Raw genomic sequence first — 25,140 nt, forward strand, 5'->3', positions numbered from 1 at the left:
ACAAAGGGTTCTAGAATGAATGAAAGGAGGATTCTGATTTTTATTCTTTTTAAAACTTTTTTATTGGATATTTTGTTTGTTTATATTTCAAATATTTCCCCCTTTCCAGATCTCCCATTTAGAAACCCCTTATTCCATCACCCGCCCCCTGTCTCTGTGAGGGTGCTCCCCCACCCAACCACACACTCCTGTCTTTCTGCCCTGGCATTCTCCTACACTGGGGCACCAAACACCCTCAGGCCCAAGGGCCTCTCCTCCCACTGATGCCAACAAGGCTGTCCTCTGCCACATATGCAGTTGGAGCCATGAGTCCCTCCATGTGTACTCTTTGATTGGTGGAGGGTTACAATTTTAATGACAAAGACCTGTGAGATGTCACAGGTACAGATAGCCAGCTGAAGTGAGCAGTTGAGCCATGCAAATGTATGAAGAGCATTAGCAGACAGTGCAGTAAGTTTAACTGTCTTGACTTAATTTGAGAATACGCTTACTTCATAGACCTAGAGATGATAAGAAAAAGAGAATACTGGAGAATATGAGATGAGAGCTATCCTGGAATGGACTTCAACCTTGCTCATGTGTCTTTGGAGAACTACTGTATTGAGTACAATTTAATACATTGGATTACTAACTAATTGCTTTTGCTGTCTTAGAGTAGGAAAGAATGCATATGAGAGGCCAGCAACCTAATGAGGCACCTTTCTAGGTAAGAGCTGATGAAATTAGTTCAAATCAGGTAGTGATATTTATGGTAATGAGCAGCTGAACTGAATCTATTTAGAAAGCAAAGCATTCACGATTGACTAAGGATTTAATAGTGAGAGAACAGTAGACTCAAAGATAGCTGTAAGACTTACACTCTTAAAAATGGCTGGGATATCACACATGAAAATGGCAAAGCAGAATGAGAAGATTAAGTCAAACTGGTCTCTGTAAGATGCAAAGTTGAAGATGCTGTTGCTACCAGTTGGAGTTACTAGTCCCTGTGGGAATAAACTTCATACTTTAAAATTTTTACTCTGTATAAACAACAACAAAAAAAAAAACAAGAAGAAAATATATAAGGAAGAAATTTTGAAACTCAAAATTCAATGGAAGGAAAATCCTTATGTAAATTATTGTGTCTTCACTCTGTAATGTCATGAGCTCATTAAAAACTATGATTAGCCAAGGGAAATAACAATATGAAAACTAAACTTAATGTTATGAAAGAAAAATACTGAATTACATATGGTATATAATTCTTGCAACATCTAACAGAAAGGTTAAGTGAGATAACTAAAATCTACTAACTAAATTAATATAGGAAATTAAACATTGTTCTCTTTTTATAGGCCTGATTATTTTGTTATCTCATAGTATTTACTTATGTTCTTTGATTCTTTTTTTTTAAGTAAGCTATTTTTTTTTTGGTTTTTCTTTTATGACAACTTCATGTGTGTTTATAATGCACTTTGGCTGACCACTTTTTCTACCCACACTTCTTATCTTCACCTGTGCTTCTAGATCTAACTTTCAAAATTGCAACACATTTAAGGTTGTGTTTCCCCGTCTATGAAAACACTGTAAAATAGCAATGAATACTGTTAAAATTTTTAAGTGTTCCTGTATCTTTAGACTCAGTAAAGTGAGTAGACTTGGGACATAAAGACCATTAAAGCAAGAAAGCCATGTCTTAAGATGTTGATTTCTACAGAACTGAATGAAACAGGGTAGTCATGAGAAGAAAATAAATCTTTGATATCTTCCCTGGATGGCAATTCCTAGTTGTAGGACAAAATCTTTGCCTCATTCTTTGAAAAGCTCCAGACTAACCAATAGTCTCCTAACATCTCCAAAATTGTCAAGTGATATCACTATTGTCCCTGAAAATAAGAACTAGAGAGAGTATGGCCAAGTGGAAACTATGTCCCAGAAAAATTTTTGAAGCACTCTGCTAAGAAGGAAAGTGCCAACACAAAGGGTAGACCATCTTTGTAACCACGGCAAGAACTAAAAAAGTATTTTCTCCAAATAGATGAAGAATGCAGATTTACAACTCTCCATATTTGTGGTTTTCCAACATTCCTTTCCAATCCTTTTATGGATCTCTTTTAAAAATTATATACAACTGAAACTGGCAATGGTAATTAAATCATTAAAACCAGTCTGAGGTAGTCTTCGAAGGCCACACACACACATACACACACACCAAAAAAAAAAATCATAATGATGTTTCAATTTGCCTTTATGTGCAAAGGTCAACCTCTAGAGAAAAGAATCCAAGCCAAATAAATTACTTACCTCCTATACATGTGTGTTATTCCATGCTCAATAGAGAATTTAAGGAGTAGAGAAGAATAAGGGGAAATAAATAAAGAAATCTGAAAATCAGCACGAAAGAGTTCTCTAATATCACTTTTGGGGCTTGAGACAAAATAACATAGCTATATATTTAGATCTTAACTCATAAAATAATTTTAAGTACTTATTAGAATCCTGTTCTCTGCTATACTATGTAATATTGGAAATATTTAATTATTAGTTTAAATGATAGAGTATAGAAGAGATCAGACAAGCTGATCCTAGATATGTTTTAGAAAGGTCATTAAGAAAGCAAACTGGTATAAACTCTCATCTCTATTACATATTCCTTCTTTATTCTGTAGAATGTAGGTCAGAGCTTTTCCCAGTGTCTGTCCTATGTCAGCTGTCTACTTTACTCTGCTTGTACCAATAAGTCTACCAAATAGGGAATGGGGGCGGGGGGTCACAAGACTGACAGTTGATTGTTCATAAACCTTTATCAACAAGTATCAAGTATTCTATAAATCCTGTTCTTACAACTATACTTCAGTAGTCGCTAAATTATTTAAAATTACATAAGGAGCAAAGAGTATGAATGAGATGAATAGTTAATATTTATTACTCAGTTATAAATTCAGTTATTTCAACAATTACACTAAATTTGTATGCTGGGGACTTCATTGACAAGTGTAACAGTGAAAACTGAAGGTCATTGTTAGTATGTTTTTATTTTTTCAATTGCTTCTCTACCTTATGTTTTGTTTTGTTTTGTTTTTATTATTTTCTTGGTTTTGTTTTGGGGTTTGTCAACGTTGTTGTTGGTTTGGTTTTCTTATTTGTTGGTTTGGTTTGGTTCTTACTTTTCATGGCTTTTAATAGTTACATGCAGGAGTCTGGTTCATATCAACTCCTTCAGCTGACAATTCTGGGGGTAGGGACTGCTTCAGCTTCTCTGCCTTCTCCTTGTCTGTGATAACCAGGGTGTAAAGAGACCTTCTGCAGCAAACTTAGAACTTCACACTATCCTTGTTCTTGACATATTTGGCATCCTTCTGCCAGGCTGTGAGCAGAAAGTTCACGATTTCCGCAATTTTTTGAGACATGGTGATAGGTGCTCAGCTCTGGCACCTGCACAGTGGAGATAACTGAAAAGAATAGAAAAGGCTCCACCTTAGGTTTTGAGACAGGGTCTCCTAAAGACCCTGTTGCATTTCACCTAGACAGGCTAACAAGCCCTTAGATAGCACCTGGTTTTGCCCTGCTCAGTGCCAAGGCTAAGGTGTTCCCACCTCATCTGGCTACTTACAATAGTGCTGAAGATGCAAGCTCAGATCTTCATGCTTATCCAGCAAGCACTTCACTCACTTAATTTATCTTGCCAGCACCCACAATAAATCTTAAATGTTTTTCCTATTATTATCTAAATATTTTCTCCATTTTGTAATGGAGAAAATTAAGATTATTAAAATTAGCCAAACTCGTTGAGGTTGCAGAAGGTATTGTGGTAGAGAGTGGTGGCATAAGGGAATTCAAAACTAATACCTGAATGATATATACAGTAAAAGATTATTTAGAAAACTTGTACCAGTCAAATTTGACAATCAGTGATTTCTAGGAAGGTCAGGAACCTGTCTTTCTCCTTATGGTTTCAACAGTTAGGACTGACAGAACACATGTATCTTACCTATATTTGTATGAAGATTAAAATCAGAACAAAAACATAACAATATGGTTTGACTCTATAAACCAGAATCTGGGGACTGTTTTTGATATAATGCTTTCTCTTTACCCAAAAGGGGAAATGTATATCAAAGGATGGGTATTCTGCTAACATGAGGAAAGATAGACAAAGATAGTACAGGCAATAACCTACTTTGTCGAGGCATAGGGAACATCCCTGACAATGACAAGGGTCTTTGCCACTGTGAAAGAAATCATACACATACACACACACACACACACACACACACACACACACTAAAGCAAAGATCAAAGCCAAAATCTACAACTAGAACCAATTTCCAGCTGTCAAAGAGTCTCTGAATCTGCAGAAAAACAAACAAACAAACAAACAAACAAACAAAAAACAAACCAAATGCCTTAACCCAAAAATGAATTTGTATTCATTTCAACCAGAATATGGACAAAGCCAAGGAGAATAGGTATGATGTGTGACAGAGTCAGGCTTTAAAAAACATAGGTATAACGAGGTTGTAAAATGGATATTGCAGCATAATGGACATCTGAGCAATTTACACATCAATTCCTGCAGATGCAAGAGATGGCAATAAGTAAATGTGCTGAAATAGGAAAGGCTACTGCTCTCTTCACAACAACAACGAAATCTAAGTATATATGTGTGGCATCAGTTAGTTACCATGGAATCACACATGATGTCATAAATTTGACATTCTAAATTCAGAGCTAGACTGAGCCAGCGAAGTGATAGGAAATGGAGCTGGGGAGATGAAGACCATCATAACAACAAACGAATTCCATCAGTTGAAGAAATGAGTCAAACATCCTTGAAACAAAAAAAGAAAGTGAGTGAGTGAGTGAGTGAGTGAGTGAGTGAGTGAGTGAGTGAGTGAATGAGTGAGTGAGTGAGTGAGTGAGTGAACTACCCTAAAATCTTACCAGAAAGCTGAGAACATGGAAACATTCGTCCATTTTTACTCTCTGGGAATGCTCTGCAACAACAAATAAGTCTAGACCACAGAGACATGGAATAGGGAATGGAAGCAACAAAGAAAGAGGTGAAGTGGGAGAATGTAGGCCAACCTAGTGTGTCAGCCTGTGTTGAACATATGCTCATAGTTAATATGAAAAAGTAAATACAATGACTCTATAGGAGATTTGTACAAAGAACGTTTGCCTGTGGTGCTGCAGCAAGATTGGAGTGAGCTGAGTTTTGGAGATTATTGAAGAGAAAGTGGCTTACAAAGAAGTTACATGGGTGTTAAGCATAGAAATAGGAAGTAGTGGGGCTTCATCCTGATGTTCCTGGTCTGTTTGGGTTGAAGATAGAGTTGACCCGGGAATAAAGCTTAAGTATGCTTACATTCAACAAAAGAGACACCTTTGGAAATGTGAAGGCTTTAAAAGCCATGAATGATGACCGGAGACCTAACACAAAGATAAAGAATGGTTAGATTTAAATATTTTGGAAGCTAGAAGTGACAGAATATTATGGAACCTGAAATGGGGCCATGGGAGTTGGTGGGGTCAGCTCAGGTCAGCTCAATAATTATGCAGCTAGGCCATTCCTTGAAGTCACATCTCATTCAAACACCATGGAGATGATGTTTCCTGGGCCGGTGCAGGGAGTAAATGGATGAACATAGAAGTTTCTGAAAGGACTTTGGTCTAATTTATGTATGTATGGCACATCATAAAAAGACACTTAACACTAATATTAATGACAGTACACACTTGAATTAGCATAAAACAAGTAGACTTCGGTATTTCCCACTCAAAATGCAGGCATCAATATTTGATTAGGTTTCTACAAAATAAGTGTTCATCCTATCTGTTCTTGATTTTTACCTATTAGTTTGTTAGTAGGTAATTCCCTTTTTTAGCTAGATGCTAAGAGAAACTTGACAATAAGAATAGATGTACCAATAAATTTGTAAAAGATAAAAGCCCTTGTTTGTAAAAATCAAATTAATACTGGTTAGGATCAGCTATATGAGTTTCTGTTCTATATAGAAAATGAAAAGTTTCATAATTAGCAGTCTTCAGAAAAACAGGAGAAGAAACAATTATTCTGCACATGCAACATTACACTTAAATCCAAATGCTGTCGATCCCCCGAAGATGCTCATTACATTCCTCATGCTATCATTTTTAATGATAAATACAGCTCATATCCTGAACCCATGGAATGACTGAGTCATATAACAATATGCTTATGTAATATTTTATTTATAAAATGTGTCCTTTTCTTATACTTGCTAGAGTGGGAAAGGAATCATAGCTAAAGTTTACATAAATTTTTGATGCTGGCCAAGGGACAAAGTTTAGGTTTTATTTACCCTGTTTTAATTCCCAAACCCAAGGTTTCTAATGTCTCTGAGAGTAAACATTAATAAACATTCTTTGTTTCCATATTAAGAATGAACCTGGAAGGAGGTACTCAAAAGAGAGTCTAGATGCAGAGAAAAGAAAGGATTCTGACAAAACTGGAGCTCGTCTGAGCACTCAGGTGAGCTGCCCTGCATAACACAGCTGAAAGAAAGCAGAAAACACAATGAGAAAAAACAGGGGGGAAGCTCTGGAGGAGACATGTGAGCCCTTCAGGTCTGCACCAATGGATACTCCTAAGGTCCTAGTGAAGAGGTTAGGGGTACACTCAGGAGAAGCTGGCCCTTGCCCTCCCTCCAGTCCACAGCCTCCCTGTTCAGGCAGAATGATAAGTGTAGAAATACAGTCTCCTCCGCTCAGCCAACAGGAGGAGACTGGTCCATTCAGATCAGGGAGGGAGTGGAAGTCTGGCCATCACATTGACCCATTTTCTGCACAATCTTTCAGATGAGGCGTGCAGGCTACCCGAATCACTCGCTGAGATGTTGCCCCATGCGGTATCACCACTCCTGTAGACGCTGCCTTTGTGCAGCTGAGGGAACTAGCCCCTGTCGCACAATACGTATTTATATTCACATGTGCCTGTTGTGGGAGCAGGGCCGGCAGATCACCATGATCAGGGTGAGCAGAGATCGCATGACTAATTTGGGAGGGGAGCCCCAGTCATCCTGGGTAGGGGAAGGATATGGGACAGAAAATAGTCCACTTGCCTCTCCATGGTGTCATCATGAAACAAAGGTTGGCAGGTTGTATGCACTTTTGTGTAGCTGTCACAGAGCCCTGCTGCAGCTGTGGTTTGAGTATCAGCTGCCCTCGATTTACAGTACAGTAAAATCATAGATATATAATTTTGACCTATAGTCATAGGTTTATCTTTAAGGGCGGATGTTGGGGAAAGGAGAAGATATGACTGAAGAGCAAAACCAGGACCTAGACTGAATCAAGGGTCATAGAAACAGGGCTGGGGAACATCTTTCCCTTGGTTGCTGCTGTTTTTTGTCTGACATGGTTATCCTGTGGGCAGATACATATAAGGAGTAGATGGTTAAGAATTAAATAGTTGGGTCTTTTCTCTTACACAGGGATCCCAAGAATTACCTCTGCATAATACAGACTCCAGAGGTTACGTCGTACGAAATCAGTGGTCCCGAACATCACGGAGCCCATCTACTGGGGCTCCATCAGTGGATGAGCCCAGAAGCAGGAATACTGTCATCAAGGTAGAGGTAATGATGAAAGAGAGGAGTGGGTGATAAATGATAACTTCTGTCTATTGGGACTTATTTTTCAAAGTGCTTAGACCCTGTTCTGGGTAAGTGACTTTTTTAATGTTAGTTTTTTATTAGATATTTTCTTCACTTACATTTCAAATGCTATCCCCTTTCCTAATTTCCTCTCTAAAAGTCCTCTATACCTTCCTGCCACCCTGCTCCTCAACCCACCCACTCCTGCTTCCTGACCCTGGCATTCCCCTGTACTGGGACATATATTCTTCTCAAGACCAAGGGCCTTTCCTCCCATTGATGACTGACTAGGCCATCTTCTGCTAAATATGCAGCTAGAGACACGAGCTCTGGGGGTACTGGTTAGTTCATATTGTTGTTCCTCCTATAGAGGTGCAGACCCCTTCAGCTCCTTGGACACTTTCTCTAGTTCCTTCATTGGGGGCCCTGTTTTCCATCCAATAGCTGACTGTGAGCATCCACTTCTGGATTTGCCAGGCACTGGCACAGCCTCACAAGAGATAGCTATATCAGGGTCCTGTCAGCAAATGCAAAATGCAAAAAGACCCTAACTCAAAACATCTAGGAAATCCCGGACACAATGGTAACTGACTTCTTAGTAGTTAATTTAGCTTTTCCAGAAACACCTAGGCCCGCCTAAACTTACCACTGAGAAAACAAAACCACAGAGCGATCTGCCCAAATTTTCATACTACAAAGCAGAAGACAACAGTTTTAAATACAGTTTTTAGGTCTAGTAATATATTCTCTGTCCTTCATCTAAATAACAAACACAATTGAGTACCCTTGGCTTTCAAAAGAAGAAAGGGAAGAAAACAATCAAATCAAAAGAGAACATTTAAATGTCATTGCATGGGCTTTAGACCTTTAAGTTGGCCTGACCACATAAGTGAGATTATGAAATTCTTTTCAGATGCATAGAAAAGAAGAGATTTCCCTGTTCAAATATATAAACACATTCCATATACCTATATTTTGCTGGGTTTGGTTCAGTAATCTCACCAAGAATGGCCATACATGTGAAACAAACATAAATTGAGTGTTATATGAATACATGAATGTTTAATAACATCTTGCAGAGCTGTGTCAGTAATGCATTCTTTCTCCAGAACTGCCCCTTCTTATTTAGAAAGATAATCAACTCTGATGTTATCTGATAGCATATCAAGACTGCGACTTTGGGAATGGGTGGGTTGGGGAGCAGGGCAGGGGGAGTGTATAGGGAACTTTAGGGATAGCATTTGAAATGTAAATGAAGAAAATATCTAATAAAAATTGTTAAATTAAAAGAAAAAAAAAAGGACTGAAGCCTTCCCAGCAATCACATGCATAGTCACTGCGCAAAGAAAGTCACAGAGGATTAGGGTAAGTAGAGCCTTCTAGTGCCAGTGTCTTACCCAATATGCACATGAAGCTCACTGGAGTCATTTAGGGAGGCAAGGTTTATGATTTATTCAAAGCCAAATACCAGGTGCTGCAATGAGCAAATGTGATACCCATGTGTGAGGTCCAGGTAGAGGGGTTGGTGGATGAGAGTACAGCAAGCAGTCTATTTTAACAGGAATACCCAATGTCTGGAGACTAGAAATGCTTGGATGCTTTTCAGTCTAGTTAAAGGGGCGAGAATGAACCAGGATTCATTCAATATCTAGGAATAGGCTAGAGCTAGGAGGTGCAGTATGGGAGATAAATGTAAATCCTCATGGGCCTAAACTTCAACCTCCATTTCTTCATCAGGCCCCTAACAGCTCCACTACCTCTCGAACTTCCTCTGCCTCCCCCAGTCAACACGAGACCTCGCCTCCACCTCAGACATCAGAGAAGTCCTCCATTCAACAGACCCCCCAGAACAGACCTATCACCCAGCTTGAATCACAACCTCCCACACCTCCGGAAACAGAGCCAAACTCGAGACGAACATCGGCGAAGATGTATACAGGCAGTGATCCATGGGCTCACAGGGAAAACAGAGAGCCTAGAGACTTGCAGTTGAGGGACTATGCACACAGCTGTGACTCGCGAGAAGGGATGCCCAAGACCCGAGAATATCCGCGCACTCCTCCTACTGAGTGGAAGCCCTATGTCCAGCGTCGCCTCCAGTATGGCACCTCTGTGGACTTGGAACCGGAATATATATCTGATGGCCTGCAGCAGAGGCAGAGGCAGCAGACGGAGGAAGATGAGGTGGATGAGGCCTATTGGACATCTGTGAGCATGCTGTATGAGAAGATCCCCAGCTGTGCACGGCCCAGGCCGGTGAGGGTGCCTGGCTTCTGGCACCCCTAGGCTCCCTTCTGCCTGTCCCTCAACTCCATCCCACTTATTGTGTAGAGAAGACCTTCTCAGCCTTCCCACCTCGGTCCTCTATCCTGTCTCAGCTACATTCCTACCCTTTTCTATATGTGTTGACTTTCCTCTCCTTGACCTCCACAGCCCAAACCCAAGCATGCCATCACCATTGCCGTCTCTTCTCGGGCACTTTTCAATATGGTAGATGACAGAAAAATCTACGAAGAGGAAGGTCTGGAAAAGTACATGGAGTATCAGCTCACTAACGAGAATGTCATCCTGACCCCAGGGCCAGCATTCCGGTTTGTCAAGGTACTGTGTAAACTGCCATTCACTCCCATCAGGGACTCTGGATAAGAAGAAAAAGGACCCAGATGGACCTTTGGGAGTTTGCCCATTCTCCTCAATAATCCCTATACCATCTTTATAATTCTTGCCCCATTCCAGTTGACCAAGTCCCAAAGATATTCGGAATTGTTGAGAGAAGGATTTTTCATCCTGAATCTGCCATTATGAATCGTGGCTTTCTTCAATGGAGCCCTGGTTACCTGGCCTTTAAACAAAAGCCTGATTCCTCTAAACAGAAGTTAGGTAGGAAATAATAATGAGTTAATGGTCCTGGGTAGTAGAAAGAAAACGCCTTATTAAAATAATGGAATTCACTTGAGCTGGTCTGACCCCAAATATATTAAGAAAATCAAGACTATCCCAGCATGTACTATCATGAATGTATACTAAAATATGTAGCACTCATAACCTATCTCCTGTATACAATTATTGGATTATTATACAATCAATCATGTAACTATGTGAAAGCAAATGTCACCTCTACGGGTTTGGAGTAAGATACTTGCATGACATGTAGAACCATGGAGAGAAACCACCAGCCCATGAAAAACATTTAATTTTTTTTTTGTAAAAAGATTAAAGGGCTGGAAAGAAGAGTGTAGTATTTAAAGCTGGCATTGTTCTTGAAGAGGACCTGACTTGGTTCCCAATCCCCACATAGGGCAGCTCACAACCATCTCCAGCTTCTAGACATATAGTTCCCAATGTTTGGATCAGGACCCCTTTGGCAACCCTGTCTCTTCAAAATGTTTACCTTACAAATAATAAGAATAGCAAATTTTCAGTTATGAAGTATCAAAGGAAATAATCTTATGGTTGGGGTCACCATAACATGAGGAACTGTATTAAAGGGTCTCAGCATTAGAAAAGTTGAGAACCACTGAGCTAGAGACTCTGGAAGTACTTTCTTTCTTTTACACACACACACACACACACTTTAAAAAATGAATTAAATGCCAAAACTAAAATTAAAATAAGTGAGTCACAGCCTATGATGTTCCATAGAACATACAAAAACAAAACAAAACAAAACCAAAATGAGATTATCAGTTTGCCTCAATCTGCTTTCTGCATGAGTGACAAGTAAATTCCCAAATCGTTCCAAATTTCTTACAATAAAATCAGGATTTACAAAGTTAAACAAATAGACAAATAAGAAGGCATATCATTAAATGTATCTTTTTCTCTACCTACTGCTGAGATAATTTTTTTGGTTATTTTATTTATACTAAATTTCAAATGTTGCCCACCCCCCTTTCCCGGTTTCCCCTCCACAACCCTCCTATCCTATCTCCTCTTCCAAGACAATTCTATTAAACAGGATGTTTTAATACCATCCTGTAGACATCCCCATTTGTGCCATGGGCATTAATTGAGGCTTATGTGTGGGAGTCAGAAAACATAGGAAAGGTGACATCACCATGTTTTAAAAGAGCACTGATTTTTCAGTCAGGACTCTATGGAGCTTGATTCTGACCCTGATGAGGTGTTTTTCTTCTTGCTGCCTAACACCTTGCTTGCCCTTTTTTATACATCCATGTTTGCAACCTGCAGGCACTGCAGCATGTCAACTCTAGACTCCGTGATCTGTATCCTGAGGAACAGGACTTATTCGATATAGTACTGATGACTAATAACCATGCCCAAGTGGGAGTAAGGCTTATAAACAGCGTCAATCACTACGGTAAGTAAAATAAATACCATGTGGAAGACCGGCTCTCAGCCCTGCAAAAAAGAAGCCATGCTATTTAGCTAACTGTGGCTTAAACCATTGCAATGTCTTTGATACCAACACCCCCTTCTGAGTGGGGAATGTTTATTTGCCTATGTCAGAACAAGAAAGACCATGTTCATTTTTAACTTCAGCACAGAGTTGGGCTCAAAGCTCTGGACTTAACTTGTCAAGTGTGAATTTCAAAGTCTTAATTCCAGGTCCTCAATATATTTCTCTGCTTTATGTTTTTCACTTCTGAACTTGACTTCAAGGAGCCGTCAGCCCAGAGGCTTTTTCTATGGGATCAAACTTTTTCCTCACCACAGATCCATGTTACAGGTTGAAAGGTTTAAGGTTTTCACCTCCCCTTCTAGTTCTTAAAATTGGATGCTCCTGGCTGTTCTCTCTCTCTCTCTCTCTCTCTCTCTCTCTCTCTCTCTCTCTCTCTCTCTCTCTCTCTCTCTCTCTCTCTCTCTCTCCCACACACACAAGTCCATATTTTTACCAGAAAATTTGTCTTTATTACTTTACATAAAAGATTGCATTGGTGCTGATCTTCACAGCATTGCCACCGATGTACCTTTCTTGTAAATTTTCCTTTTGTTTTTCTACTATGAAACGACCTAACAGTCTCTTTGAGATGCCTTGGTCTTGTTTTCCAGTAACAGATTTAGTTGTGAGTAAGTCGCATCAAAATCAGGTTTAAATTATGAACATAGAGATTCTAAGTTTAAATTAGGAATATTTATAAATAACCAAGGTGTATTATAAGCTGTTGTGTTTTATTCTACTTCACATGATCCTACTTATAAAATCTGAAATGCATTTTAGTAATTCAACCTTTATAATGTTATGAATTGAAGAGAAAATGTATGTCAAAGGCTCTGAGGAGCATACGATACTCAGCAAATGAAGTTTATTAGGCTCTTGCCATATATAGCACAGGCTAGCTCTAGGTCATCTTGCCTCAGCTTCCCAGAATGGGACTTCAGGTGTACAGCATCACAATCTCACTGCTTTAGTAAGTGATAGTGGTATGTCTGTCCTGAAGCATGATAAACACACCAAGGTTTCCAGCCTCCGGAATCAGCTACTTAAATATGAATTCTGTTGATTAAACAATTGGAACATCTTTCCAGCTGGTCTTTTCCATGGAATTACAACCTTTTACCTTGGAAGAGTTGGTTATTTCCCTCTTTAGGATACAGAAGACAGTCTTTGCCTATCTCTACTGTGGTCTTCATTACCATAATTATGCCCGGCTCCTTAGTAATTGGGAATCACTTTGAAGAAAAAGAAAAGAAAACAAACAAAAAACAATGTTTTCACTCAGTTTTGAAATCCTAGTACCAACACATATTTTCTAGAACGTTATATTGATGTTATATAATGGTATATAAGATCCACTTCTGAGACGCTTAAAGTCAACTTTGTATCAATTGAAATTTTTATATTTTGTTGACACCAAAGCATTCTACCCACATTGGTGACCTATGCCCCTTAATTCTTCGGAAAACAGCTAACCAGATTCCATATTTTGCTTTATCTAACATAGTTACCCAGTTTATCATAAATTTAAACATAATTTTGAATAATCACATAGATTTTTATCATATGCATGAGTCTCACATTGATGGATATATATTTTCAAATATAATCTGGACCTTAGATTTTTATACTTAAATCCTTACTAAAACTTTGTAGATTCCGTATAATAATACTGTCAGAAAAGGAATTCTATGTTAAAAGGCATAACTCTCTAAAAACTCTTAATAGATACCATTAAATTAATTATTTTGTATATAGATTGAACTTTAGAACTAATTAGTGCTGGTCAATGGTCAGCCACTGACCTATATCTCTTTGCTCATTAAATATCTTTCAAGGCAACTTGTACAAATTCATTCTTTTATTCATTGTATATGTGGGTGCTGGATATACAAGATCTTTTGAACAGTCAATTTTTCTTCTTTTAATTATTGGGAGGTATTTTAAAGTATATTAGTTGAAGCCTGATGGCATAGGCTTATCATGCTAACTTTTCAGAAGACTACAGCAAGATGCAAGAGGGCTATCTTGGATTTGAGACCTACCTAGGTTACACAGAAACACATGCAAGTTGAATACCAGGTTGGGCAACTTAGATATAGCATAATTAATAATTTTTACAAGTTAAATGGATGTTCATTGGTAGAGATATCAGTTAATATTCCATTTGCTAATAGCTGCAATCAAATATTCTAGTCAAGAAGGAGTGAAATTTTTAGATTATCTTTAGAAAATAATTTAAATCCTGGGTGACTTATTACTACGTATTACATTGAAGAAATGTAGAAATAGTATTTAAAATGGGGCTATACCTTAAAAACTCCTTTCAATAAGCAAGGAGGAAGCTGTAATTTAAGGAAAAGAGAGACTTATCCTCATGCAGATGTAGTTAAACATGTGGGCTGAAGACTGCCGTATGTCTTTGAACTAGTAGGTTGTGCAAGTCTTTCCAGCATCCTTTTCTATAAGGAGAATCACACATGGCATGCTGTTTTAAGTAAATTGACATGGTTTGTATGAATATGCTCCATAAACTATAGTGTGCCAAACTATGAAGTTTCTTTGATGTTTTATAATATTGGTGCTGTGAAACTCATTTTTAGTTTTCAAAAATTTATAACATTCAGTTAGACTTACAAATGAACTCACAAGCATTTACTAATACAACATTTTATTCCTACAGTAAATGTCATTTGGATCAATGTTATATCTTTGATCATAACACAGCTTTTCTCACCTGATAATAGGTCTACTGATTGACCGCTTCTGTTTGACGGGTGGGAAAAGCCCCATTGGATATTTGAAGGCATATCTTACCAACTTGTATCTTTCTGCCGATTCTGAAAAAGTACAAGAAGCAATAAAAGAAGGTAGTGACCTGGGTTTATTCTAGCTCATAAGGTTTGAACTGATAGTTAGTTACCTTGGGTTTCACACAGCTTTAGCTGGCTTACTTCTTATTGCCTCTTCTGCTGAGGCTTTTACACATATGGCACCCCTTACTTGTGTTCCATAAGGATTTGACCTTACGGGAAGATAACATTTTCTGTGGTTATTGCATAGCTCATTTTCACCTCCCATTCCTGTATAAACAGAGTCTGTGTATATTCTGAGATTTGTAGTTGTAGGCAGCTCCAGAATTATGTGGCAACAACTAAAGAAGAAGCTTTCTATGGGGAAAACGACTTTACTTGGAGAAACTAAAACCTATAGGCTTAAAAAGAGTACTAATCTATCCCTATGATGTCAGGTATTGCCTCTGCAACCATGTATGCTGGAGCCAAAGACATGGCTTATTGCGACACACAGCTACGCGTGGCCTTTGATGGGGATGCTGTCCTCTTCTCAGATGAATCTGAACATATTGCCAAGGATCACGGGCTGGACAAATTTTTCCAACATGAAACACTATTTGAAAATAAGCCTCTTGCTCAGGTAAGATAACCAACTTTAATTTTCATCTACTTTTCTTCCAACATGTGAATATCGATGTTGTTCCTTGTGATGACTTTCAACTAATTTTAGATGGCCTCCTCCACTCTGTATATTCTACTCTTTTGCTTGTTAGTTCCTCCTTACTCCTTACTTCGGAACATATATGGTTGCGAATTTTACCATTCTTTTATATATCCTCTTGGAAACACTTCAGTGATCTTCTGTTACTGATGAGGTAACTTACTTCAAGTTATTAGTGACACACAGGACTGTGTACCATTAAGCCATTTCAACATCTTTAGCCTCAAAGTCATGTCCAATATACTCACTGCTCTGTAAACATTTACTTGGTCTGTCAGACTGTGACTTCAAGTTCAAGAAAGACACTTTAATTGGGAAGAACTTCCAGACTGATATTCTGCGTCCAAATAAATAATTAGCCTTCAACAAACAAGTATTGGAGGATTTTGTGTATTTGTTTGTTTTTGCTTTTTCTTTTTACTAAATCCACTTCATGAAGTATTAAAAATTAAGATCTAGATCTAAAAGGGGGTGTTTCAAAATTGGAAACATGAAAATGGAATCCAAATTGAATCTGAACTGATGGTTGATCCAGTTTTTATTCTGAATCTGATCCATATAATGTTCAGTAGCAACCAAGAGTATGGACCTGTAGGCCTTGCTCCCTGTCCTTCAAAGGATGTTCAGACTTCCAGTCTTAAGTAATGTATCTACAGGATATTTTCAGATATTCTTTGTCAAGTTAAGGTGCTACCAACCACTATGCATTTTTTGAAGATTTGTGGAATGGATGCTGGGTTTTGATTGATGCCTTCACACTATTAGTTGAGAAAATCCATTGGTTTGGGAGGACATGCATATGTAAATTCACTGAAGGATCTTAACTTGTTGAGGCAGTAATGCACTGCATGAACACTGGAGAAAGTCATAGAGTGTCGTCATCCTTTTTAGACATTCCTGGATTCAGTCTGAGAAGATGTCTGCCTTCATATATATATATATACATATATATATATATATGTATGTATGATGTATGTATGTATACGAGTAGTCTAGAGTTTACTTGCTGTATCTCACTTGAGTAGTAGAGTAATAATGATTCATGATTTTATAAAATGCATGAAAATTATGCAAATGTTTGATAAACCTTTCTAGACAAACTACCTAGACCCAGATATCATTTAAAAAATTTTTATTATGTATATTATTTTAGTATATACTATATATATTTTAAGTGTGTATGTGTGTGTGTTGTATGTGTGATGGGGTTGGATCACATGTGCCATGGCATGTATATGGAGGATAAGGGACAACTTTGTGGACTCAATGTTAGCATTCCTTCTAGGTTTCACCCCACAGTTACTTGGCAACAGCCAGGTATGCCTGGCTTACTAAAAAAGGGGCTGCTTGCCCCCTCCTGGCTCTCTTACCCTAGTACTCTACTCCTTCTCTCCCTGATCCCTTTCTCCCTCTCTCCCTTCCCCCTCCCCACCTTTCTCCACTGTTTCCACTGTTCCTATCAGGCCTCCCTCTCCCTCCCCACCTCCCTCTGACTCTGTCTGTCTCTGTCTCTGTCTGTCTCTGTCTCTGTCTGTCTCTGTCTGTCTCTGTCTGTCTCTCTCTGTGTCTCTGTCTCTGTCTCTGTCTCTGTCTCTCTCTCTCTCTCTCTCTCTCTCTCTCTCTCATTCTCTCCTCCCTTCCCCACTCCCTTTCCTATGCCCTAAATAAACCCTATTCCATACTATACCCATTGTATGGCTGGTACCTCAGGGGGAAGGGATGCCTCAGCATGGACCCGTTGAGACACCCCCTTCCACCTCACCATACCTGGCTCTATCAAACATATCCTTGGCCCTTCCTTTTTATATAAAAACGCAACACTCAGTGCTCTCATTTCACCTTTATATGAGTTCTGGGAATCTAATTCTGGTCTTCAGACTTAAACAAAAAGTGCTTTTTCTCCTAAACCATCTTGCCAGACCTTGAAAGACTTTTCTCCCACATAGCCATTTAATTTTTCCTCTTCACTCCATTCCTTTCTTCTGTTTATTGTTTGTGCTCCTCAAAGAAATTAAAAATATCATTTATTTCTATAATCATAAACTTATATATGTTTTACTGTGTTTTTTAAAATGTTTTTAGAATAGTAAGTGATGTGCTCCCAATTTCATGTCCAATAATATTAATTATTGCCATTTTCCTTTGCTTTATTTCATTTTTGTGTCACTATGGGTAGTAATTTACCAATTTTATCTTTTTCACAAGGTAACTTTCCTAACATTTTTAGGTCACTGATTTTGTGTAATTTGGTTTCTTTTTTTTTTTTCTAAATTAATATCCCAGATGTTTAAAAGTGATGTCATTTTATTTCAATTCAAAATATATTTGAATTTCTTTATGACTTCCCCTTTATTGGTTGGATTGTTTACAGTTAAGGTAAATTAACTGTGAAACATTTGATGAGGTGTTTTTTTTTTTTTCCTTCCACATAGCTCTGTTACTCTTCACATGGCTTATTCCAGTGTGAGCAGAAAGTCTATGTTGCATTTTATGGTGTTTGTTGTGGTGTACTTTTTGCTGAGAAAGTTATAACCTGCTGAGTATGTCCTATGTATTGTGAAAATAATGTATTGTTGATGGTCCATTCTACAAGTGTAAATTAGATTATCACATTAATTAAAGTCATGTTGCTGGGATGAGAGGGTGTGTGTGTGTGTGTGTGTGTGTGTGTGTGTGTGTGTAGAATTAAGAGATGGATGTCAACCATTTTTCCCTGTCACCCATATGTTTTGAGACAGAGTCTCTGAACCTTGAATTCCCAACTAGGTGGACAGCAAACTCTGTCCATCCTCCCATTTCTGCCTCCCTAGTGCTAGGATTAAAGTCCTATACTACCACACTTCCCCCGACCCCCTTTTTAAATATATACAATGTTCTGCCTCCATGTATTCCTCCTCCAGGCCAGAAGAGGGCATCAGATCTCATTATAGATGGTTATGAATTACCATATGGTTGCTGGGAATTGAACTCAGGACCTCTGGAAAAGCAGCCAGTGCTCTTAACCTCTTAACCAGCCCCCAACACCTGATTTTTGATGTGGTTGCTACAGATACAAACTCGGGTGCTTGTACTGGAAAGCATTTTACACCACCACTTTAGTTCAGTTGTAAGATGTTTAATTCTTTTTGATTGTTTGCTGTCTTCACAACAAGAAGGCAGTGTTGAAGTACAGAAATATTACCGGGGATTTTTTTTCTTTGATTGACTGAGATAAGATCTAACTATGTGACTGTTTTACTTGCTGTTTCTATTAGTGTGGTGAAAAATCATGACCAAAAAGCAAGTTATGGAAGAATAGGTTTATTCAGTTTACACTTCCACAGTACTGTTGCACTGGCTATTTTTGTGTCAACTTGACACAGCTGGAGTTATCACAGAGAAAGGAGCTACAGTTGAGGAAATGCCTCCATGAGATCCAACTGTAAGGCATTTTCTCAATTAGTGATCAAGGGGGAAAGGCTCCTTGTGGGTGGGATCATCTCTGGGCTGGTAGTCTTGGGTTCTATAAGAGAGTAGGCTGAGCAAGCCAGGGGAACAAGCCAATAAAGAACATCCCTCCATGGCCTCTGTATCAGCTCCTGCTCCCTGACCTGTCTGAGTTCCAGTCCTGACTTCCTTGGTGATGAACAACAGTATGGAAGTGTAAGCCGAATAAACCCTTTCCTCCCCAACTTGCTTCTTGGTCATCATGTTTGTGCAGCAATAGAAACCCTGACTAAGACAACTGTTTATCACTGAGGGAAGTCAGGAAAGGAACTCAAACAGGGCAGGATCCAAGAGGCAGAAGCTGATCAAGAGACCATGGATGGGTCCTGCTTGTTCAACCTGCTTTCCTATAGAACCAGGAACTTCAGCCCAGGAATGACACCATCCACAATAGGCTGGGCCCTGCTCTGTCCATGACTAATTAAGAAAATGACAAATTGAGAAAATGCAGGCATTTTCTCAAGTAAGATTCCCTCCTTTCAGATAACTCTAGCTTGTGTCAAGTTCACATAAGACTAGCCAGCATAACTGACCCCTTGTCAGCTTGACACACAAGCACAAACATCACTATTAAGCCATGACCCTTTTTTTTCTTGTCTCTTAAGATCTCACATTAAAATTATAAGTAACTTTTAAAGTCCCACAGTCTTTATAAATTCAAACACATTAAAATTCCAATCCCATTGAAATAGCCAATTTCCTTTAAAATCCAAAGTTTCTCAGCTGTGGGCTCCAGTAAAATAAAAAATAAATAATTTCTTTCTTCAAGAGAAAAGATTAGGGGCACAGTCACAATCTGAAAATGCAAAACCAAACTCCAACATTTGCCTAAATGGGCATAAAAGAATGCCCAATATCTGGGATCCACTCGAGTTTTTCTAACTCCAAAGGGCTTGGGTCACTTCTCCAACTCTGTTCTCTGCAACACAAACAGCTTGATTTCTTGGCTACATCTGGCTCCACCCCACTGCTACTGCTATTCTTCTTGCTCAATCCATAGTACTGGCTTCTCCCAAACATAGGGGTCTTCTACTGCAACTGGGCTAAACTTTCACCAGTAGGTTTTATTTATGGTGCCAAGCCTCAGCTTCTTTACGATGTCGATGTCCCTTTCAATCTTGGGCCTTTGACTACCACTGAGGCTGCACCTTCACCAATGACCTCTCCTGCCCTCTCTAGAGCCAAGCCTTAGCTGCTCTCCATGACCCCTTCATTCCTTCAAAACTGTTGCCACCTTGGTGACTCTTCGACTACAAAGTTCGTGACTGCCAGCACGAGATACAATCTTTGCTACCTCTGTAGCACAGCTGATGTGTGATAACTCTCATGAAACACTTTTCCAGAAGATTTTGCCTCAGTAATGCCAGTCTTTTCTTAATTACTGTTAAATGCTCAGCTCTGGAAGACCAGCATAAAGTATCCCAGCAAAGCAAAGATTTCACTTTAGTGGTTCTGGTATCTTGTTAATTACAGCTGATTCTACAGCCCCAACTAGTCAGAACCACAGGATTAAATCAAAATAACAAATGGCCGTGATAGAGTCTTTAAACTTCCCTCTGAAAACCTCATAGTTGAGGCCTCCGCCCTCTCTACTGCTCCTTTTTCTTAAAGGGTTTTTTTTTAATCTATTTTACAACCCAATCACAGCCCCCCTCTCTCCTCTCCTTCTAGTCTACTTACCCTTATACCCTTTCAACTTTCTCATTGCCCACTACTCTTCTCTTCAGAGAAGGAGGAACCTCCCTTGGGTACCACCCTACTCTGGGACAACTAGTCCCAGCAGGACTAGGCACATCCCGTCCCCTGAGGCCCTATCAGGCAGAATAGGAATGCAAAGGCAGAGAACAGAGATTGAGACAGCCCCTCTTCCACTTGTTAGGGGTACCACACAAAGACCAAGCTGCACATTTGCTACAAATGTGGGGGACCTAGACCCAGTCCCTGCATACTCCCTATGTGGTGTCCCTGTCTCTGTGAGCCCCATGATTCCAGGTTAATTGACTCTGAAGGTCTTATCGTGTCATCCACCTCCCTCCAGCTTGCTCAGTTCTATGCCTCCACTCTTCCACAAGACTCTCCAAGCTCTGCCTGATGTTTGGTCTTGGGTCTCTGCACCTGCCTCCATCTCCTGCTCGATGAGGCCTCTCAGTAATCAGTTATGCTAAGTTCTTGTCTGCAAGAACAACAGAGTATCATTAATACTGTCATGGGTTAGCTCTCTCACGTGGGATGGGACTCAAGTTGGTGCAGTCATTGGTTAGTTATTCCCTCAGTGCTGCTCCATTTTTATCCCTGCTCATCTTGTAGGTAAGACAGATTTGAGGTTGAAGGCTTTGTGAGTGGTTTGAACTTGAGAATATCACCACGAGTCAGGTAACCAAGATCCAGAAAGACATATGTGGTATGTACTCATAAGTGGGCATTAGCGATAAAGTGCAGGATAACCATGTTACAGTCTATGGACTCAAATAATCTGGGTAATAAGGAGGCCCCAAAGGAGGATGCATGAATCTCTCTCATAAGGGGAAACTAAATGGCCATCAAAGATGGATGGAAAGAGGGAAATGGGTAGGAGGAGTGAGGAGGGGAAAGGTGATAGTGATCAGGTGTGTGTGTGGGGGCAGGATATGGGTGGGAATGAGAATGGACAAGGTGGGGGGGGGCAATCTCTGGGACGAGCTGGAAGTCTGGGACAGGGGAGGGTACTGGGATAGAGGAATATAAGGGGAATCTATGGGGATGAGCCTGAGATTATTACCAGAGGGAGATAATAAGAGACTGACGTGCCTACCTCTTGTAGCCAGGCGGGACTTTCAGAGGAGGGAGGGGGCACCTGCAAAACCCTCTGTGTTGTTCTTATCAGTCTTACTTCCAAGCAGCCACAGAACATCCAACCAAGCTCTCAACATTAAATGGCTTTCCTATTGCAGAGCACTAAGATTCTTCCACAGTTCTCCCCAAAACATGGTCAGGTACCAACTTGTCTTAGTGATTTTTGTTTGTTTGTTTCTTTGATTGGTTGGTTGGTTGGCTGGGTTTTGTTGTTGTTGTTGTTGTTATCATTGTTTCTTTTTTGATTTTTTTTTTTTTGGTGGTTGTTTTTGTTCATTTGTTTGCTTGCTTCGAAGAAAGACCATGACCAAAACAACAAGTTGGGGATGGATGGGTTTATTCACCTTATACATCCATATTACTGGTCATCTTCAAACGAAGTTGGAATGAGAACTGAAACAGGGTAAAGTCCTGGAGGCAAGAGCTGATAGAGGCCATAATAGGTGCAGCTTACTACCCTCGTCTTGCTCAGCCTGGTGCCTAGGGTATTGGCACTAACCACAATGGACTGGGCCCTCAGTCATCAATCACTAATTAAGAAAATGTTTGCAGTTGGATCTTATGGGGACATTTCCTTATTGGAGCCTCCCTCCTCTTAGATAATCTGTATCAAATTGTGTCATGATGACAAACATCCAGCAGTAACTAAGGCTTTCCTTGAGCTCTGTGATGGCTTGCATATGCTTGGCCCAGAGAAGGGCATTATTAGTAGGTGTGGCCTTGTTGGAGTGGGTGTGTCACTGTGGGTGTGGGCTATATGACCCCCATCCTAGCTGCCTGGAAGTTAGTATTCTCCTAGCAGCCTTCAGATGAAGATGTAGAACTTTCAGCTCCTCCTGCACCATGACTGCCTGGATGCTGCCATGTTCCCACCCTGATGATAATGGACTGAACCCCGGAACCTGTAATGCATCCCCAATTAAATATCCTTATAAGAGTTACCTCAGCCGGGCAGTGATGGCACTCACCTTTAATCCCAGCACTTGGGAGGCAGAGGCAGGTAGATTTCTGAGTTCGAGGCCAGCCTGGTCTACAGAGTAAGTTCCAGGACAGTCAGGGCTACACAGAGAAACCCTGTCTTGAAAAACCAAAAATAAATAAATAAAAAGAGTTACCTTATTCATGGTGTCTGTTCACAGCAATAAAACCCTTACTAAGACAAGCTCACTGCCACCTGACTCAGTTTCTCATATGGTGGGATTACAAATGAGTTCTAACAAACCTGGCAATTTTGATCAGTTTTGCATATTTTGAATTCCACATATTTAGGAAAATGGTATATATTCTATATCACATTTATCAACTGTTTCTCATACAATGCCTGTCTGATATTCATATATTCCTAACTTTTAGAATAATGCTGTATGTGTTGTATATTTTTCTGAACTTTTCCCTTCAGCCAGCTATGTCTATTTATCCTGATTGTATATTTATTTAACCATGTGTGTGCCCCTGTACACACACACTATAATAAACATGGTTTTAAAATGGGCCAGTGAGGTGGCTTAGAGGATAAGAGTGCTTGCTTGTCACCAAGCCTGATGACCTGAGTTCCATCTTATTCAGAGAAAATATGACTCATGGAATCTATTTTTAGGCAAAACCTCACTCAGGTAGAGGGGACAGTGAGCAGTATGATGATAATATACTAAATTGTCAAACAGGATTTCCACAAGTATTTTCTTGAGAAGAGAGTAGTATGCAACAAATGTTGGCCAGCATGCCAATGGCGGCATGCGCATAGAAGACATAAATGAGTATAAAATAGTTAAGCATGGATGTAAACATAAAACAATGGAAAAGACTAAAATAACATAAAAAGAAACAAATATTATGTCTTAATGTAGAAACTATAAAGCTATAAAGCTATATAGCGTTAAGACAGGGTTGGACTCAGGCCAAACAAACAACTAGTTAAACAAAGTGACAGTAATTTCAAAGGTAAAATGTTCAGCTAACCAACAATGTGGTACAATGGTGGTTTTGGTGGTCAACTGAAACACATCTCCCAGTTACCGGGGATAATTTATGCCTATTGCCCTGGAGTACTATTAATAGAACGTTCTTTCATACTTAACATATCTTTGTCTGGATGAAAAATGATGTGGTTATCCTAGATTTATTCCAGGCATGCAAGGGATGGTTGTATATCAGGAAATATCTTCACATAAATGCAGAGAGTTTGACATCGTACTGTCAGCCCAGAATCACTGTAGGCCAGTCAGCAACCTGTGGATTTTAAGGTCATATAAGACCCTGTTTGTTTGTTTGTTTGGTTGGTTGGTTGGTTTGGTTTGGTTTGGTTTGGTTTTCAGTAATCACTTCTCTTTTGCTCACCCTTGCACAGCTGAGACTTACGTTCTCTTTTCCAGGGTCCTCTTAAAAGCTTTCTGGAAGATTTAGGGAAACTGCAGAAAAAATTCTATGCCAAAGACGAACGATTGCTTTGCCCCATCAGGACCTACCTGGTTACAGCTCGTAGTGCAGCGAGTTCAGGTGCCCGTGTACTGAAGACCCTTCGCCGATGGGGTCTAGAGATAGATGAAGCTCTTTTCCTGGCTGGAGCCCCTAAAGGTCCCATCTTAGTGAAGATTCGGCCCCACATCTTCTTCGACGACCAAATGTTCCACATTGAATCAGCACAGAAATTTGGTACCATCACGGCCCATGTGCCTTATGGCATTGCTCAAAAACGCAACTAGGGATGGGGAGGAAAAATAAACAGTCTGGTATTACAAATGGCACGTGTTTGGGATGGCTAGAGTGACTAGTTATTTCTGAGAATTTGACCACAAAACTTAGCTCCTTTGGTGTTTTTCTTTGCTTTTTGGAAAAAAATTTTGAACTTTCAAGCTACAGCCAAGCAATCTACTTTTTAAAGCTAAGGATGTTGGATACTATTGCACCTCTCTGTAAGTTGTAATGGGTGCCTCTTTAGACAAGTTTAGAACTTTGACACTTAAGTTGTTTCACAAGAAGCTTAATTAATTTTCAAAAAGCATTGCTCACTTTTTAATGTTAGTCAAATGAATGAATCTCTATGCAACATCACCTAGGAAAGGTATATTCAGGGTGGAATGAGTCCGATCAATGATACTGCTGATAACTGGGGCTGTGTCTTTTGTTATCTCTGTGTGGCAAGAATTTTACCAAGAAATGTCATTTTGTCTATAGGCATATACCAATTCTAACACTGTCCACTTCTAAATAAATCCGTTGGGGCTTTCATGTGTACTTCCTGAACACTAAGTCAAGTCAGCCTTAGAAGCAAAACTACAAGTCCCAGAAAGC

General features: G+C 39.5%; 1 protein-coding gene and 1 pseudogene across 9 annotated transcripts; one reads left to right on the forward strand and one right to left on the reverse strand.

Annotated features, from left to right (window-relative positions):
- Window positions 1-3,158: 3,158 nt before the first annotated feature.
- Window positions 3,159-3,410, reverse strand: LOC147001096 (large ribosomal subunit protein eL38 pseudogene; annotated as a pseudogene).
- A 1,311-nt stretch (window positions 3,411-4,721) lies between these two features.
- On the forward strand, window positions 4,722-24,605 carry Nt5c1b (5'-nucleotidase, cytosolic IB). 9 transcript variants are annotated; one of them, XR_002379348.2, is made up of 11 exons: window positions 4,722-4,829; window positions 6,404-6,493; window positions 6,820-6,993; window positions 7,455-7,598; window positions 9,354-9,872; window positions 10,050-10,217; window positions 11,808-11,937; window positions 14,763-14,885; window positions 15,266-15,450; window positions 21,325-21,418; window positions 24,222-24,285. XR_002379348.2 is itself a non-coding variant. In XM_021179246.2 (10 exons), exons 1-10 carry the CDS (start codon window positions 4,797-4,799, stop codon window positions 24,549-24,551), a joined length of 1,848 nt encoding a protein of 615 aa, XP_021034905.1. In that variant the 5' UTR covers window positions 4,722-4,796; the 3' UTR covers window positions 24,552-24,605. The 9 variants fall into 9 exon arrangements, 8 of the variants coding, with proteins under 8 accessions (XP_021034905.1, XP_021034903.1, XP_021034909.1 ...); XM_021179246.2 differs by lacking the exon at window positions 21,325-21,418 and having other exon boundaries at window positions 9,354-9,824; window positions 24,222-24,605; XM_021179244.2 differs by lacking the exon at window positions 21,325-21,418 and having other exon boundaries at window positions 7,455-7,592; window positions 24,222-24,605.
- The last annotated feature ends 535 nt before the right edge of the window (window positions 24,606-25,140 follow it).

The sequence above is a fragment of the Mus caroli genome, unplaced genomic scaffold (genome assembly GCF_978045245.1).
Source record: "Mus caroli unplaced genomic scaffold, Mus_caroli_1 scaffold_14, whole genome shotgun sequence".
NCBI lineage: Eukaryota > Metazoa > Chordata > Mammalia > Rodentia > Muridae > Mus > Mus caroli.

What these genes read in the sequence shown, in the direction of transcription:
- Nt5c1b (XM_021179250.2), top strand. Translation starts at nt 4,797, where the DNA reads ATGAGTCAAACATCCTTGAAACAAAAAAAGAAA. An exon ending in CCTTGAAACAAAAAAAGAAA is followed by an intron (nt 4,830 to 6,403) that starts GTGAGTGAGTGA and finishes TTCCATATTAAG; the next exon opens with AATGAACCTGGAAGGAGGTA. An exon ending in AAACAGCGTCAATCACTACG is followed by an intron (nt 11,938 to 14,762) that starts GTAAGTAAAATA and finishes ACCTGATAATAG; the next exon opens with GTCTACTGATTGACCGCTTC.